The sequence below is a fragment of the Hipposideros armiger genome, unplaced genomic scaffold, assembly GCF_001890085.2.
Source record: "Hipposideros armiger isolate ML-2016 unplaced genomic scaffold, ASM189008v1 scaffold_49, whole genome shotgun sequence".
NCBI classification, from domain to species: Eukaryota; Metazoa; Chordata; class Mammalia; order Chiroptera; family Hipposideridae; genus Hipposideros; species Hipposideros armiger.
Window position 1 is genome coordinate 2,376,318 of NW_017731399.1, and position 17,574 is coordinate 2,393,891.

At 54.3% G+C, this 17,574-nt stretch overlaps 1 protein-coding gene across 3 annotated transcripts; it reads left to right on the top strand.

Annotated features, from left to right (window-relative positions):
- The first annotated feature begins 2,944 nt into the window (after window positions 1-2,944).
- On the top strand, window positions 2,945-16,523 carry PGF (placental growth factor). 3 transcript variants are annotated; one of them, XM_019640259.1, is made up of 7 exons: window positions 2,945-3,380; window positions 4,596-4,638; window positions 8,879-9,075; window positions 9,909-9,985; window positions 12,015-12,044; window positions 12,149-12,211; window positions 15,738-16,523. In XM_019640259.1, the coding sequence occupies exons 1-7, from the start codon at window positions 3,306-3,308 to the stop codon at window positions 15,763-15,765; spliced, it is 513 nt and encodes a 170-aa protein (XP_019495804.1). In that variant the 5' UTR covers window positions 2,945-3,305; the 3' UTR covers window positions 15,766-16,523. The 3 variants fall into 3 exon arrangements, with proteins under 3 accessions (XP_019495804.1, XP_019495806.1, XP_019495805.1); XM_019640261.1 differs by lacking the exon at window positions 12,149-12,211; XM_019640260.1 differs by lacking the exon at window positions 12,015-12,044.
- Window positions 16,524-17,574: the final 1,051 nt, after the last annotated feature.

Below are 17,574 nucleotides of genomic sequence, written 5' to 3' on the forward strand. Positions count from 1 at the left end.
CTGAAGTGTATAAAGCACCAGGCCCGCTGCTTGGCACATAATAAATGCTCAGTAAATATTACTTCTCTTCCTGAAACAACAAATGATTGCAATGATGATCAGTTCAGTGTTGAGTTGTGAACACTGACTCTGCCAGTGGATCTACTCCGCACCTGGATCTACTCGGAAGCTTCACTGACAGTTGGGGACTGATAGCTTGGAAGGTGATGGGGTGTGTGTGTGCGTGTGTGTGTGTGTGTGTGTGCGCGTGCGCGTGCACACACACACGTGCATTTGTATATGTCAATCCCTCTATTCTTTTGCTCCTCTGCAATTGGCAGAAGCATGAGATTCTTTACTTTCTGTCTCATGCCCATGATGACAAGGACTCTGCTCTGTAACTGTAATGTTTTTATATCTCTAATAAGCATTAAAAGTTTGTTAGAAATCATGCCTAACAGCTACCATTCCTGCACGGCAGGTGCTTTATCAGTCCTCACCCATGAGGTAAGTACTGTTCTTATTCCCACTTAAGATGGAGGCAGCTGGGGCTCTGGAAGTTACTTGAGGTTATAGAGCTGGTAAGGGCTGGAGTCACAGTCTGAAGAAGCGGGGCCCTCAGCACACCTGCCCTGGGCTGGATGTGAGCAAGAGGAAACCTCTACTGAACTCGTGGACATTTTGGGGTCTCATTGGCTTCTGCCACCTACCCTAGCTAATTCACCTCACAACCCAAGAAGCCAAGTTCAGAAGGGTATGGTTCCCAGTTTAGTGACAAAAGCACGAAGGTACACTTGTGGAAATCGCAGAGATTGCCCAGGTATTGAGCTCACTCCGGAGGGTAGAGAGAGCTTCGGCGTCCCCAGCCATCTGTACCCCTACTCCCCATGAATGTAAACTTGGGTGGAACGTCCACATCACATGCCCAGCACCTGGGGCAGTGCCTGGAGCATAGTAGGGCTGAAGCAATATGTGTTGAATGAAAGAATTAATACAAACACATAAACATACACAATGTACACAGCCCTATACATATGCAGTTATGGGCAAATATGTCCAATGAATAAGTGCTCAAGCCACTCATTATAGACAAGCATATACAATGCAGATACTCTAATACACACACTCATGCACAATACACACACGTGCCCACATACACAAATCCAAATCCAAAATAAGGACACATAAACACATGCGTATGTATGCACAGATGTTATGGGCAAGCATATATGATCCAGATATGCACAAACACACATCTACTCACCCCCATACACATGGACAGCGGTTCTCAGACCTCTACTGTGACCCTGGGCCTAGGAACAAGTCTGTCTGCCTCTTGAGCCCTAGCATGTTGGAGCTCGTCAGAAAGTTCTTTGCAGCCCCTACTTAGCTGGCTGGTAACTGGCCCCTGGCTACCATACCTCCGGGCTTGGGGCTGGCCAGGCAGGGAGGCAGCATCTCTGGCAGCACCTCGTGGGTGGGCAGGCAGGCAGCGGACGCAGAGGTCACTGGGGTGAGAACTGGGGCTGCTCTGGCCTCTCTGCTTCTGCCTGGAATGTGTGCTGCAGGGGCCACTTCCCAGGCCTCCCTTCTCTTCCATAGCCACCCATGCCCCAGGCCTGGACCAACCCATGACCCCAAATCCTGCCAGGTTCTTGCAGCCAGGGAGCTGTGCACGGAGGGTGGTGGTTGTGATGAACACTTGAAGACCATGGGAGGGCACAGCGAGATGCACAGTCACACACAGAACCTGGCTCAGACACTCACATATGGAGAAAGACATAGACACAAAGACCCAGGCAGACATGCAAATTCACAGTCTCACTGAAATGCCCATTCAGACACACTTCCAAACAAACCTAGAGACACAGTGGACACGTACACACACATAATCACACAAACGGACACGGATACCAAGAGACCAGGCCCACACACAAGCGACATTTATACATACGGCAGACACACGCAGAAACTCAGACCACACAGAGACCCAGAGCACAGGTGGTTCTTCACAGTAACACTTAAATGCCAAGACACATGCACAGACACATGAAGACCGCTGTCGGCATACCCCTGCCGAGTTGGAGCATTTCCTCCTCCTCCTGGGACTGGGAGGAAACGCTGCACTAGGCCACTCTCCAGCTCACATGTGGTGTGCTCCCAGGGAGGGCCAGAGAAAACTGCTTCCCACAAGGGGAAATAGTGCTGGCCCCCCAGCCAGGTGCCCACAGCGAGGCTGCCCTGCTGTCTAAGTGCTTGGCCAGGAGGATGGTGTATGGGGCAGAGAGCCAGTTCTGGAGTCATGTGGCTGGGGTTTTGTCTGTCAGTTACACACACACACACACACACACACACACACACATACACACACACACACACACACTTTTCAAGAGTGTGTATGTATGTACAATATATACGTACAGGGACACTCTTGGAACCTCAGTGTCTTTATCCTTAAAATGGGATTAATAATCCTTTCACCCCTGAGGATTGTGGGGATGGCATAAAGTGGCACCGTGAAGGACCAAATTGCTGCCTTCCTAGGGGTCTGGGGCCTGCAGTTTCTGCAGAGCCCACTAAAGTCTTGAGTCTTGTTCGCAGACGTCAGACTCCACAGCTGGGTCCCCCCACCCAAGGTGGCCAGCCTAAAAGAGGGGGAGCTGAGCTGTGGGCCTCCTTCTGATGGCGGGCACTGGGGGCCGGAGGCCCCGGCACCAGGCTCCGGGCGGCCTCGTGGGAAGCTGCAGGCTGGGCTCCTGCGGGGCGCGAGGGTCCGCGTGCGGGGCGCGAAGGTCGGCGTTCGCAGCGCTCTTTTTATGCACTGCCGCCGCCGCCGCCGCCACCCCGGCGGGGATCCGCGCTTGGCCGCTCCCTGGGACCCGAGCCGGAGCCTCGTCCGCGGTGGGCGGGGCGGGCATGGAGCACCGCCCCATTCACTGCCTCTGAAACCCAGTTGCCGACAAGCTCCAGTCCCAGAAGGGGGCTGCTGTCTGAGCAGGAAGCTGCATCTTCACTGGCCAGCCGGGAGAGGACCTGGGGTCTCGCTGGGCGCCCGACGGACCCTCCCCAGGGACCCGCCTGCCCCACACCGCCCCGCGACGCCGGGCGCTCCGCATCAGGTTCTCCAGCCACAGCATTACCTGTGGGCTCTCGAATTCCCAGAGCTTCCAGAAGATGCTCGGGCTACCAGCTGGGACCTCGGGGCTACAGTGAAGGGGGCACCCATCCTCCCTTTCAGCTCCTCTCGTCCAGTGCCAGGGGCTCCCCCAGGGGGGCGAGCATGGTGGTTTTCCATCGGAGCCCCCTGGCTTGGGACGTCTGAGAAGATGCCTGCTATGAGGCTGTTCACTTGCTTCCTGCAGCTTCTGGCTGGGCTGGCGCTGCCTGCTGTGCCTCCCCAGGTAAGACCTGCTCCCACCTCCCAGCCTGGGTCCCCTGAGCTTCCCACCCTCAGCACTCAAAGCAGGCGCTCTGAAATCACGGACCCACTCCCAAGAGCGGCCCCTCTAAGGATGTCCACACATTTCTCAGGAGATAGGCTGGACCACGTCGTCTGGGAGGAGACTTCAGGCTGGGCTGTCCTAGACTCCAGCTCCAGGGTCTGTCTTGGCGGGGGCAGGGAAGCCACAGGGAAGGGAGGGAGGTTTCCTGTCTGGCCCCTGTAACCCCAGTGGCTTTGCTAAAAGCATCTCTCCACTAATCCCAGGCGGTCCCTGCCTTGTGGTCAGGGTCGAGGCCTGTGACCAGGCAGGCGCCCCCAGGACCTCTGACCTGGCCTGGTGGAGAGGAAGCTGCCAGAAAAGGCCATTGGTGGGAAGGCTGGGCCCTGCCCCCACAAGGGCTCTGGACTGAGCACAGGGCCCAGGGTGGTCTGGAGGCAAGACAAGAGGTCCTGCTGTGCCTTCTTTCCCGGGTGGGTAGCCGGAGGTCCTGCGTGCAGGGCCTGGGGAAGTGAACAGGACTCTTTTCCCAGGAGCTGGGTGAGTCTGGCTAAGAGCCAGCTTGGGCCGTGAAATCCTGACAAAGCCAATGAGCTGCCTTCCCACTGCACTGTCCCACTTGCCCTGGGAGTCCCAGGCCCCACCCCAGGAGTGGGTGGGCTGGACATTCCCCTGAGGTAGAAGAGCCCCACCGTCCACCACCCTCCTGCCTGCTGCAGGGGTGGCCAGAGGTATAACGTTACCAGCAGCACCAGCTCATGGCGCCACCCGCTCCAGCCCCTCAGCTCCCACCAGCTGATCACCTCCCACTGGGCTCTGGCACCCGGCCAAGGCGGGCTGCACAGGGCCCAGCTGGGCTGGCCTGGGGGCTGGGTAGGAGAGAGACCCCAAAGGATCACAAGATCTTTGAGGCACAGAAGGCAAGGGGTCTCCAAAACCCTCCAGCCTCCCACCCTTTCCGAATGAGAAAACAGACCAGAGCGAGGGCTGGGACCCACCCAGGGTCCAGTGAGGTTTTAGTTGTACCTTGAAGGAGACAGCTCTGAGACAAGACAGAGCGTGTGTGCAGCGGGTGGGAAGGCTCCGAGGGGCCTCTGCGCTCTTGCCAGTGCACTCAGCCCCAGGGCACGGAAGCCCAAGGTGGTCCCCCTCATCTCTATACCTTTCTGTCCACAGCAATTGGCCTTGTCTGCTGGGAATAGCTCGTCAGAGATGGAAGGTAAGCCTGGGTTGGTACCTGTGCTCACCAAGCCTTTTCCTCCCAAGCCTCTGCAGAGGATGGGACATAACTAGCATAAAGGGTGGGTGCAGGATGATATTAAGTTGGGGAGAGTCTGCAAGTTGGCTGATACCCTAGCTGACCAAGTTGGTAGGGCTTGAGAAATCCCCTTATTGTGAGCCAAAGGCCTAGAGAGCTGCATTACTGGGCCAGGGTCAGTATCCAGAGAGCAGAGCTGGGGCCAGTATACCCAGAGTTGGTCTAGTTGGTTCAGAGCCCCTTCTCAGCATGATGTCAGGGGGCAGATGGGGTCTTGGAGGGCAGTGTGGGCAGCGAGTGCCAGGGGCCAGACTGGGGCTCTGGGAGCTGGATGCAGTGGGCAAGCAATCAAGAGAGTCAGGGAGGGGTAAGGGGGCCTTCCCAGCAGCCAGCCCTGGCGGAGCTGCAGGGATCTGACCAGGCCTTTCCATTGATTACAAACAGACAGAACATGAGTCGCGCCCTCCCTGGCCTGTCCACTCCCCACCCTGGGTTGAATCAAGAGGGAATCTTCAAAGGGCGAGAAGTTGGCCAAAGAGACATGCATGCATGCAGAAGGCAGGAGGCTGATGCCAGACCCCCTGCCTTGCTCCTCCCTCCCTGCCTCTGCAAGACGCGCAGCGAGGCCACACACCACTAAGGCTTCCTACGGCTCTAAGGGAGAGGAAGCATGTAGGGACATGCATGGGCACACGCATGATAGCCAATGACAGCTGGGAACACCCTCCCCTGCTGCCCTGCCTGCCTGGTAGCCAGCCTCTCCTGTGCCTGAATCCCAGACCCCTTTGGCAGTGAGAAGGTGGTGAAGGTAGCAGACCCAACCCTCGCCTTTCCCTGCTGTGCCCTCCGGGACTGGCACAATGTTATGCTCTCTGAGATTTGGAGAAGGGCCCGTCATTATCTCCACCCTATGGCCTTTTTGATGCTTTTAGTGTATTTCAGGCAACGGCAACCAAAGAAGCTGGAGCCTCAGTTTCCTCGTCTGTAAAATGGAAGCGGTAGACTACATGATATCTAAGGTTCTTTTTCTAAGACTATAGGAGTCTCTGACTTCATGGAGGAGACACAGGAGTATGTATCTCCCAGGGAACCAGGGTGAGGAGGCTTAGAAGTGTTGATTTATTAGGGCAGCTCACCTGTCATCTTAATCAATCAGGGAGCCTACATGGTGGCCAAGGGAAGTCTCGTGAGCTTTGGACCCCAGTTATCAAAATCTGAAAATGCCATCCCCTCCTGCTAACACCAGACAAGAGGCAGCATGGTCTATACTTTGCAGCCAAATACCATGGTAATAGTATTGGGCATTTACTATAATTCTGTGCTGAGCACAGGCTGTGAAGCAGGAAGGCGTTCGTGTTCTCCACATTTTGTAGATGAAGAATCGGAGGCTCAGGGAGGCCCTTGGAGCGGCCTAAAGCCTCGGACGCGCCTCAGTATCCGTGGCTCCTGGCTGAGCAGGCGTGAGTGGTGTGTCCCTTGCGGCAGGCTGGCTGTGTGCCCCACTAGTGCCTATGGAGAGGACACCTGTCCAGCTCGGGCTGGTGGCCAGCAGCTCTGCCCAGCAGCCTCCCCAGGAGCTTGCTCTCAGGATGAAACATTCCCCTTCTTGAGTATCCTCGGTCCTGGGTGGTAGGCAGCTGGAGCCAGCAAGGAGGCTCTCCCACAGGGCTGGTGAGAGACGAGAGCTCACTCGTGGCCCCAGGAGCAGCCCTTGCCAAACGGCCTAGGCCCTGGCCTGGTGCCTGACTGGGCCACAGCCTCCCACTCCTCTCACCCCCACTCCTGCCTCTGGAGCAGCTCTGGGGCCAGAGGAAGTGCTCTCAGGAGCAGCTGAACAGAGCTCTTCCATGAGGGGCTCAGCCCACATCTGGGAGTGGTCACCACTCTGTCAGCCGGCCCCTCACCCAGCCCCCTTTGTTTCTACCACACACCCAGAAGGCGGGGCGGCCTCCAGAGATGAATTACCCTCTTTCCTGGCGGCTGCCAGGTAAAACAGGCCCACTTCACCTCCTTCCTCAGCCTTTCCCCCACAGGATCTGGCCATGTGGCCTGAAAAGTGGCAGCTCTCAGGGCCCTGGAGCCTGGGCCCCTTTGATGCATTCTATATGGTAGGGTACGGGGGTGAGGAAAAGAAGGAAATCCCTTCTTTTGCCGCCAGGGCCCAGGCACTCTGCTTAACCTGGCTGGGGCCCAAACAGCCCAGCTGGCTGGGAGTCTGTTTGCAGAATGGCAGGGGGCTGGGGTACCCCTTCTCTGCTGCTGTCCCCCTCCCTAATAGCGGGTCCGGTGCAGGAGGCTGAACCTTCTATGGCACTTTGGCGGCTGCCTCTTCCTCTGCTGTTATTTATGTTTTTGAAGGCGGAGATGAAACCTTCAGAGTTACATAGTGCTCATGAAGATTTTAGACTAAACATGCGTTCGTGAAGTAACATAGGGAGGTGCCCCTCTGACCTCGCACTTCAAAGGCCGGCTTCCCTAGGGCTTCGGGGCTGCCTGTGGGGAGAACGGCTTGCTTCCCACTTGGGAGTCCAGGGAGAGTGTCCCAGTGGCCTGCAGAGGTAGGATCAAGGCAGGCGGCGGCTGGTCCTCCACCGTCCCTGGGCCCAGCCCTAGCGCCCTCTAAGCAGACTGGACAGAACGGAGCAGCAGGCACTCAGATAAGCACGGTTTATTGCCTCTGTGGCCTCCTTGGCCAGCTCCACGTGGACACACTGCCTCTTTGGTATTTTCCACCAGCTTGCAGCCTTTCCCCAGGGCCTCTGCTAAGGCTGAAGTTTATTTTTCCTCTGAGATTACCCTGAGACTCATGTCCTCACAGGCTCAGTGGAATGGACTTCGGCCCCTTCTGCCTCATAGGAAGGGCCCTGGAAGACGTGAGGGGCTGCTAGGCAAGCCATTGCTCTGGCGAGAGGCTTCAGGGCCCCTCGGTGACCCAGCTTCCATGTCCTCTCTGAGGACCACCTCAGGCAGGGTGACTCAGGGCGGGAGAGATATTTCTCTGCCCATGGGCTCATGGCTGGGCTGGGTTGTGTGCAAGGAGTCACAGACCGTCTTTCAGAGCCGGGAGAGGCCTAAGCAACCATCGGTCCCCAACCTACTTCTTTTTCCTCAGCTGAGGAAACTGTTACACCCAGAAAGGTTAAGTTACCTCCCCAAGGTCACACAGTCAGCGTAGAGCCAGAACTAGAGGGCAGGTCTCCTGGCTCTGGCTACTCGCTTCCTGTGAGCCTCTGTTTGGGACCAGGCTCCAGGCTTTCCCTTGAAGGAGCAGCATCTTTTGAAAGATTCCAGATCAGCCCCCAAAAGCTCCCCGTCATGACCACCAGGACTTCGTGGGGGTCGGGGATGTCACTGATAATCCTCAGTGAACTATCAACTAATGAATCAGTAATTACTTAGCCTGTGTTTACCGGGTGCTTGGGTCCCTGTCCTCACAGACCCTTCTCAACTTGGTTGTAAAGGAGATAAAAGCTACCAGTGACTGAGATAAGGCAAGCCTTGGGGCCTAGTTATGCTCAAAGGAAGAACATCTGTTCATACTAGGAAAGTTGGAGAAGGCGGGGAGTTGGGCCTTGAGAAATGATTAGAAATGAGACATGGTGATTGCGGTGATATGGCCAAGTTTGGGTTTGGTGAGAAGTGCTGGTCCCACTACAATGGGGAGTGGGGATGGAGTACATTGCTGCGTGAAGTCTTAGCTGCCTGGCAGAGGAGTTGGCCCAGGGTCGGGCAGAAAATAAGGACTAGGGGAAGGCTAACCCTCCCCGTGGGACTCTGCAAGCCAGTGTCACAGAATCCACAGAGCTGACTGTTCTCTGCCAATTTCTGAAGGCTGAGGAAGCACCAGGTCAGGCCTGAGAAAGACACTGCAGGCCTGGGGAGCTGCCAAGGCAGGCTTCTCGAAGCTCCAAGGGCACTAAAGCAGGTGTGGGTACCTGAACTAAAGTGAGGGCAGAGAGCTCAGGACCCTGAGGAATTCCAGTCCATTGGAATTTCTGTCCAGCAGATGAGCTAAGGGTCCAGCTGTTTTCCCAGAGGGATCATATCAGTTCAGAGCAGAGGGAGCTCAGAAGGCCTGGGGGCTTCCTGGAGGAGGAGATGTGGGCTAAACCTGGAAGACTGCAGGGCCTAGGGAGCCAGGACTAGGGCTTCGAGGAGCAGGCCCCTCTTGGCCTGACCCAGCTGACTGTGCCCCTTGTAGTGGTGCCCTTCCAGGAAGTATGGGGCCGCAGCTACTGCCGGGCACTGGAGAGGCTGGTGGACATCGTGTCGGAGTACCCCAGCGAGGTGGAGCACATGTTCAGCCCGTCCTGCGTCTCCCTGCTGCGCTGCACTGGCTGCTGTGGTGATGAAAACCTGCACTGTGTGCCGGTGGAGACGGTCAATGTCACCATGCAGGTAGGGAGGGTCTCTTCCTCACATCCCGCCTGCCCCACTGTCCATACCCTTCTCAGAGGGCTACAGAACCTGCCAACTAAAAGGGGAAAGGAAGGCAGGCCAAGGTCACAGGAACGCAACTGACTCCCAGGCCTGTGCCCCTCCTTTTTGAGCCCCCCCCTCTCCGTCCCAACTTTCAGCCCACTCCCCCCCTCCCTTACGAGCTTTCCCAAGCTCAAGCTTAGCCCTACTCCAGGACACAGGATATCTGGTTGAGGTTACAAAAGACATCTGCTCAGATTCAAGAAGTCCCTGTTTATATCAGTAGCATTTGGTACCCTGAGCTTTTCGTGCGCGCGCGCGCGCGCACACACACACACACACACACACACACACACACACACATGCGCGACACACACACACACTCACGGTTTGCTGAGCACTTACCGAGTAATGCCAAGCACTGTGGTAGGTACTTAAAAAATGCTACGTCAACATTCAGTCATTCAAGGCAAGCGTTATTCCCATTTCACAGATGGGGAACTTGAGATCAGTGCTCAGCAGGTGGGAGAGCCAAGGTTTGAACGTAGGTCTCTCCGACTCCAGAGAATGGGCCTCCTTCCTACGCTGCTACTATGCTGGTGGCCCTGGGGAGGAAGGCACGGGGGCGTCCCTAAGATTCACATGCAGGTGGGAGAGCTGTTAGTTCCACGCTCAGAACAGAATGAGGAAAGAGTCCGAAGGCTGGTGGGAAACAGGGACTCTGGTCCTCCTCTCAAGCGGAGGGTGGGCAGGGTGTTGGAAACCCACGGGCCACCCTGCAGTCCAAGCATCCAACTTTTCTCTCCCCACAGCTCCTGAAGATCCGTTCTGGGGACCGGCCCTCCTACGTGGAGCTGACGTTCTCTCAGCACGCACGCTGTGAGTGCAGGTAGGTCCTCAGGGAGGGGCAGGGACAAGCCCCATGCACTTGGCAGCCTCAGCCAAGTGGCCGCCCTTCGCAGCTGCAGGCTACACTTCCTTCCTGGCTGAGGGTGACCAGGGAAATCAGGGACCACTGGCAACTGCATTTGGTCCCCCCATCAACTAGTTTTTGCTTGGGGAAGTGGTCCCAGCAGCTTGAGCACAGCTGTTGAGAAGCCACAGGGGCAGAGGAAGACTGGGTCCCTCCTAGACTTCCAGGGGCTCAGGGCATACCATCCCCCTCCCCAAGATGGGAGGCAGCTGCCACAGCCCTGGAAGAAACACCTGAGACAGGACGCTGCAAGCCTGGGCTGAGTTCTGGGCCAGGCCGGTGCCTATGGAAGGGGGCAACTGGGCAGAGGAGCGAAGGAAAAATCAAGCTTTGGCAGGAGGAAAGGGGCAGAAGGAAGGGGGTATTGGGGTTTCTTTAAAATTGCAACCCCACCCAGCAGAGCCCCTGACCAGCCTCAGTCTTGCTGCTGGTCCCCAGACCACTCTGAACATTAGTTACCAGGAGGAGCAGCCTGGCACTGCCAACCAGGCCCAGGGAAAAAAATGGGTGGAGGTGTTGTCCTGGTGCCCCTGGGCCATGGATGGAAGCACCAGACAAGAGGTCCTGAGCCCTATCCTGGAGCAGGAAACAGTGGGAGGAATGCCGTTTATTGAGTCCCTACTCTGTGCCTAGCCCCATACTAGGTACTTGATGGTTTTTCTCACTTAGTGTTCAAATGGTCACATTCTCATTTAAAGTTTTCTCAACAAACATTTATTGAGCACCTACGTATGCCAGACACTGTCCCAGATGTCTGGGGATACAGTGGTGAGCAAGACAGACAAGGTCCCTGTTCTTATAACAACCCTGGAGGGCGGTACTATTATCAGCCCCATTTTATAGATGAGGAAACTGAGGCTTGGTATGATTACATGATTTGCGTGAGTAAACCCCAGGCTGTCTAACCCCTAGGCCTTTCCCTTTTCATGCTATCTCTTACGGCTATTGCCAAACTTCCCAGGAGCCCCAGTACTTCTTCACTATACCACTATTGAGGGCCCTGCCTCAATCCGTTTCCTCCTGTCTCTTCCAGCCAGGACTTCGCCAAATAACAATAGCTCAGTAATGAACCCTCCCAGGCACAGTGCTAAATGGTGACCTTTCACATTCCACGTCACCTTTGCCCTCACGACCACTCTGTTGAGGTAGGCAGATGAGGAGACTAAGGCTCCAAGAATGTCTCTGACCTGCCCAAGATGACAGAGACATGACCGGGCAGTCCAAGAGGCCCTGGTACCCTGCCCTGGCTCCCACGGGAGATAGCCAGCCTAGGGCAGCATTCCCTGGCCGCACTGCCCCACCCTTCCACCCCTGTTCCCAGGCAAGACTGAAGCTCTGTCGCCTTCCAACGAGCTGGCCCACAGGGACACCTTTCTTCTCCCTTCTGGGCCAACAGCCACAGCTCAGAGGCAGAGCCAGGGCACTCCTGGTGACTGTGGGGCCGCTCTCACCTCCCCGCTCAACCACTGCTTTTGCTGTTGCCTGCAACGTCACACACCCCCGGGGCAGGGGTGGCAGTTGTGTCCTGACAAGCAGCCTTAGCTGGCAGCAACCATCCCCCAGTCCATGGCCTTGCCCCTCAGTTACTGTCCTTGAGGAAGCTCTGAGCGTACCCTGAAAGGAAGGGAGTGAACAGAGAAGACAGCAGAGAACAGGCTTACACATCCCCGGATGTGATGCCAAGAGGCTGAAAAATGCAGAAGGGTGTGGAGAGGGGCCCCAAGAGGGAATTTGCCTCTCTATTGATGGAAAGGTAGAGTGTGAGCTCAAGCCCAGAGGCCTCTGACCGTCTCTCTCTCACTAACTCCATGCTGCTCCCTAGTGGCTTCAGCACCAACTGCAGAGCCAGGACTCCAAATGTCTGAGAGGAGGTGTGAGGGTGGAAGGGAGCCCCCATTTACTGCTTTCCTGATACTCCCCTGCCCCTGTCTGTCTGTTTCCCCAGGCCTCTGCGGGAGAAGATGAAGCCAGAAAGGTAAGTGGCCTGGCTGGGGCACCGGACTGTTCTCCGGCCTGCCAGCCCCTGGCCTAGCATGGGGCCCCCAGGCGCTCTGTCCTGACGCTTTTGGCTTATTGCAGGAGGAGACCCAAGGGCAGGGGGAAGAGGAAGAGAGAGAAGCAGAGACCCACAGACTGCCACCTGTGAGTGTGCGGCGGGGGGGGGCCCAGGGATGGCAAGAAGGCTGGGCCAGAGGGGAGCCCCCGGCAGCAGGGGTCAGTGGTTGGGACGGGGAAAGCAAGGCCCAGCGCAGCCTTGGCCAGAACAGGGAGCTATATGCCTGGAGATTCTAGGGCCCAGGAAGCAGCAGGGGGCCTTGGTTCTCGTCCTCACTTAGCCCAAGTCTCTATGTGGCCTGGAGCAAGCCATGTCTCCTCTCTGAGCCTCGTTTTTCTCACTGTAAAGTGAGGGGCCAGGGGCCCACCAAGCAGTGAGTCATTCTAGAAATATTTACCAAGCACTTACTGTGTGCCAGGTATACCGGTGAGCAAATCAACAAGGTTCTTACTTTTAAGAGCTTACGTTCTAGTGATGAAAAGCCCAACAGCTGAAACTGTACCCAAGGCTACTTCCTAGTGGCCCTGGGGAAGGGGCAACTGTCCACTGGTTCCCAGGCCAGTTTTTATACCCCTCCCTCCCCTAGGGGACTTAGGGGTCCCCTGGCTTCCTCTTTTCCTCTCGGTGTGACCTGCCCATCTTAGCTTCCCACATGGAGGCCCAGGCTGGAGTCCAGGCCTGAGTCTGGCCTGGGAGAGCAGGATTGGAGAAGGGAAAACCCAAATCTGTGAGAGTAAATAGCAAAAATAAAATATTTCCTATCTACAGTAACTCAGTCACACTGAGTTTCCTCCCAGCTCTAAGCTCCAGGGGACCATTTCATGCCGTGGGACTGGAGCTGACCCACGTCCTACCCCATGGGCCCACCCCTCCATGAGCAGAGACATCCAGTCCACTCCATGAAGCCAGGAACTCTGGGGACGTTGGTTTCCCCGAAGGTGCGCGGCCCCTGTTTCTCCCCTGGGCCCAGGCAGCAACTTGGAGAAGGAGCTGGCAGTGTAGTCAATGCAGGGCTCCCCCGGCCAGGCAGGCCCAGGTGGAAAGCACCCCGTGGCTCCATCTGCCAGGGCAGCAGTCTTCAAACGCCTTATTTGGGAACCTCCTGAAACAATTTCAAAAACCCATGTGCTCCCTTGCTCATTTTTAAGTTCACATTGAACTTTCCCATAAAAATTGTAAGTAGTTGCAAAGGATATCATTTCTGGCATGTTATAAATATTAATATTTTAATATAAAGCCATTATATAACTCTTCAGATGTAGCCTATGAAATAAGACATCCTAATTTAATACCATCATCCACTATGTATATATATATATATATATATATATAAATGGGGGTGCCAACAAAATGTACACACATTTTAAGAAAGGAAAACTGTATTAAAATTGTAATACTCAAAATATGCCGGTAACAAAAGATGAACACAAGTCACGTTTGACTTCTGCAATTACAAAAGGTGCTCAAAGTGGTTACCATCAGCGTCCAGACACTTCTGATTATGGCGAACTACTGCTTGACCAACGTTGACCGAAGTGTCCACTTGTGTAAATTTTTTTGGCACCCCGTATATAAAATATATACATGAATACTCCCCTTTAATAGTAGTTGCATATTTACATTGCTTCTTTTCTCCTTGAGCTTGTATTTCCATTTCACTTCCCCCACAGAATTTCAGCCTAATGTAATTTTTTAATATTCAAAAGTCTTTTATATTATCACCTTGTCATATGTATCTGCCACACAATGAATTATTTTAAATTTCCTGTGAACATAAAACTCTAAATTTTCTCACAATAATTAATAGTAGTACCAACTGATCAAAACAGCACAAATACATCATATTTTAATAAATGTTAAAATAAAAGTACAATCAATCTCCTTGGGAATGCATCTCAAGGACATGGATGTGGCTACCTCCTTTCAATGAGTTAATGAACCTGTTAACGAATGTTGCCTTCTGCCAGACTAAAACAAGATTCAGCATTAATTCCATTCCTGTTTCACCATTTTTTATAGACGAAAAGGTTGAGAAATCATGCTCGTATAAATAAGTAAGTGGGACCAAATGTTACTTAATCACTTGAACTTGTTGACGTAAGAACTGTCTAAACCTGTAGAAAATTTTTATGAGGTTATTTGAGCCAAACTGATGACAATTGCTGGGAAACAAAACCTCAACGGATTGAGAAAATGCTCCAGAAAATGGCACTTTTGCAGCCTACTTTATACATTAGAATCAACGGAGGAGACATAAGGAGGATGACATGAAATCCACTGGTGGTAGATTAAGAGGGAGGGAGAAAGCAAAATGGGGAAATCTCTGGGATTGGATAAAAAGCAAAACGGAGACATATTTCTTTTACATTGGTGGGTACAGGATAGTTAATAATTAACATTTACAGCTCATAGAGATGGTATGTGGGGAGCAAGATAACAATGAGGGGTTCTGTGGTCTTATACTCTGGTGGTTATGTCCTGAGGGGTATGGAAATGGACATTACTCTGACATTTCAAAGGACTGTTATCTTAGATGCAAAAAGACAATAGACAGGCTCACTTTTACGTAAAGATTGACGTTTATCAAGGACGCGACTACCCGCCATGGTCCACTTTTAGTTAGAAATTTTTGTGTTCAGACCATCCTATGTGGTTACTTTCCATGTCTGGGTTTGTGGGGCCTGCCATGCTGGCCTCCCCTGAGCTTGTTGGGTTTAGTATGTGGCTCCTTTTTCATCCACAAACTCCTTCCAAGTTATTTGCCAAAAACCTCAAAGCGATCTGCTAACAAAAATTACTTCTCATGACATATTAGCTGACAATTCTGTTAAGTTGTTCTTCAGTTTTGTTGAAAGCAAAGACTTGGAAACCACCTGACTTGTAAAAAAAGGCTTGCACCTACACCAATATCTCAAGTTGTTTCTTTGTTCAGTGTCCCCTGCCCCCCAATACTTTTGCCTTGGGGCAAAAATACTAACACAGGATTCAGGATGGGCAGGACACTTCCTTTCTTTTAAAGGGAGAAAGGCAATTGGGAACTCTCAAGATGGTGGGGAAGCAGACCTGAGCTGGGGAAGATGGTGGGGAAGCCGACCTCTCAAATGGGTAGTTTTCAGGTGGAGAACATGAGGCTAAAAACGGATTCCTTTAAAACCATCAATGTTTATATACACCTTGGACAATCTTTATGTACATCTAGGGGTACCTGTACCCCCGTTTGAAGACTGCTGTCCCAGAGTAACCAGAAATATTAGTGCATGGAGCTACTGAGTTCATGTCACTGACTAGCTGTGTGACCTTGGGCAAGTTCCTTAACCTCTCTGAGCTTCAGTTTCCTCATCTGCAAAAGGATGATAACATTGCTTTCCTTGTGTGATATTGTTAAGGGTAAATGAGAGAGCGCTTAACACGGGGCTGGACACCTGGTATGTGACTGGTGCAGAGTAGCTCCTAGCTTCGTATTGGCCTTGGTGCAAGCAGAGATCCAGGCGTGCTGCAATCTCCCCATGCTCCCTGTCCAAGCTTCTCCTCTGGGTTTGTTCCCCCTCCCATAGGAGGGACCCCACTCTCTGCAGTGCGCTGACACAAATTTCTGTGTTTGGTCTCTGGCAGGTGCGGCGATACTGTTCCCCGGAGGTAACCAGCCCCTCGGAGGAGAGACCCCACACCTGGCTCGTGTATTTATTACCCTCACACTCTCAGTTACCTCCCTGCTGGCACCTGCCCTCTATTTATTAGCCAATTGTATCCCTGCTGAATGACTCTCGCTCCCTCCACGATGAGGGGCAGGGAGGGACAGGACCCTCAGGAATTCAGTGCCTTAAGCAGAACGTGAGAGAAAGATGGCAGCCATGGACCCGTGCGTACTTCAGCTTGGGAAGAAGCAAGACATGTGGCTTTGTGAGAGGCAAGCCAGGCCCCAGAGGCTCTGGGGATCTCCCAGGGGCCAGAGAAGGAAGAAGAGAAGAGGACATACCGCCTGTTCTTGGGCCTTGGTTTCTGTGCAGACAAGCAGTCCTTGTTTGAGAAGCTCTGGCCAGGGTGGCAGTGGAGGAGCCTGCTCTGGCCCTGACTGAGTGGGAAGGCAGGCAGCGGGTGGAGGGGTCCTTTGGCTTCCTCTCCCTGGCAGCAGCTCGGCTCCCTGGAGAGCAGACGGTTCAGCTCTGGAGAACGGTAGTTGCCTGGGGCCTTGGCCACTCCTTGTCCCCTACGGCCTCTCCTCACATCTTGCCTCTGCTTGTGCTGGGACGTTGTTCTTTATGGCCAAGGCATCGCCATCCTGCCCTCTCAGGGACACAGGCGAAGAGAGGGCCCCAGGCTGGGCACGGAGCAAGCTGCCCTGCGTGGCTGCCTGACTGCCAAGCCAGATTCTCTTGAATAAAGTATCCTAGTCTGGAATCAGCTTCTCCAAGGGAGTTGTGTCTGCCAGAGCAGTGAGCAGCCGCAGAAGTGGAAGCAGGATGGAAAAAGGGCTCCTGAACCCCAAGGCTGCCCTCGGGGTGGCTCTGGCTGCTCTTGTAGCTTCCTGGGGTGTCTTCTTCCCAGCTGTTTTAGGCAAAAGCCTGAGGGCCACTCTTCCCAGAATGAGGGGTTCCTGAGATATAGTCTTAGCCCCAAACTTGGCAGGGAGGGGGGGCCTGGCCCCAACCACCCTTGAATACCCTAAAATTCAAGAGCATAGTCCCCTCCCCCTCCCCCCAGGGACACTCCCCACCTGGCCAGATGCCTGGCCCTCTGGACCCTGAGTGAATGGCGGCTCCCGGGCTCTTCAGGCCCTGGCCCCAGGGGACTGAAATGCCCGCCTCCAGCCTGCTCAGGCTGCTGAGTGCAGGGGTCTGCAGGTGCTGGCTGGTTTCTCCTTCCTTCTACCTCCTGTCTTTCTCTGCCTTCCTCCTGGAAGCCTTGGCATGAAATGAGGAAGATGTTTTCTTTCCTTTTTTCAGTCCAAACCACCAATACTATCAGATTCTCATCTACCTCTCACCCACAAGGTGTGTTGTTTTATTGTATGGGTTGTGGGAAGGGGCGTCCCCTATTCTCTCTCTTTGCAGGCTGCTCAGGACAAACCCACAGGGGCCCAGGGGGAGGCCCGCCTCAGGCTTTGGAGGGAAGCCATGTACAGTCCAGTGGGGTAGGGTGGCCCTGCTGAGGCAGCTGCCCTTGGCTGTCTGTTTACCGAGGCCCAGGCCCCCTGGAGGATGCTCTGGTGGGAATATGCTTCTGGCTGGTAATCACAGAGGGGGGGGGTGTGGGCCAGTCCCAGGGGACATGCTTTGCAGTAGAAAGCCCTGTCTCTCCTGCTTCTCCACCTTTGGGCTACAGCCATTCTGCACCCATTGCCTTTGATGGGCTGAGAGCTGAGAAGAGTACCCCTTCCCCTTGGCCAGGCTCTGGCTTGGCCCTAGGGCCCCCAGCCCAGACCTTGTAGCATCTCCAAGACTCCCAGCTT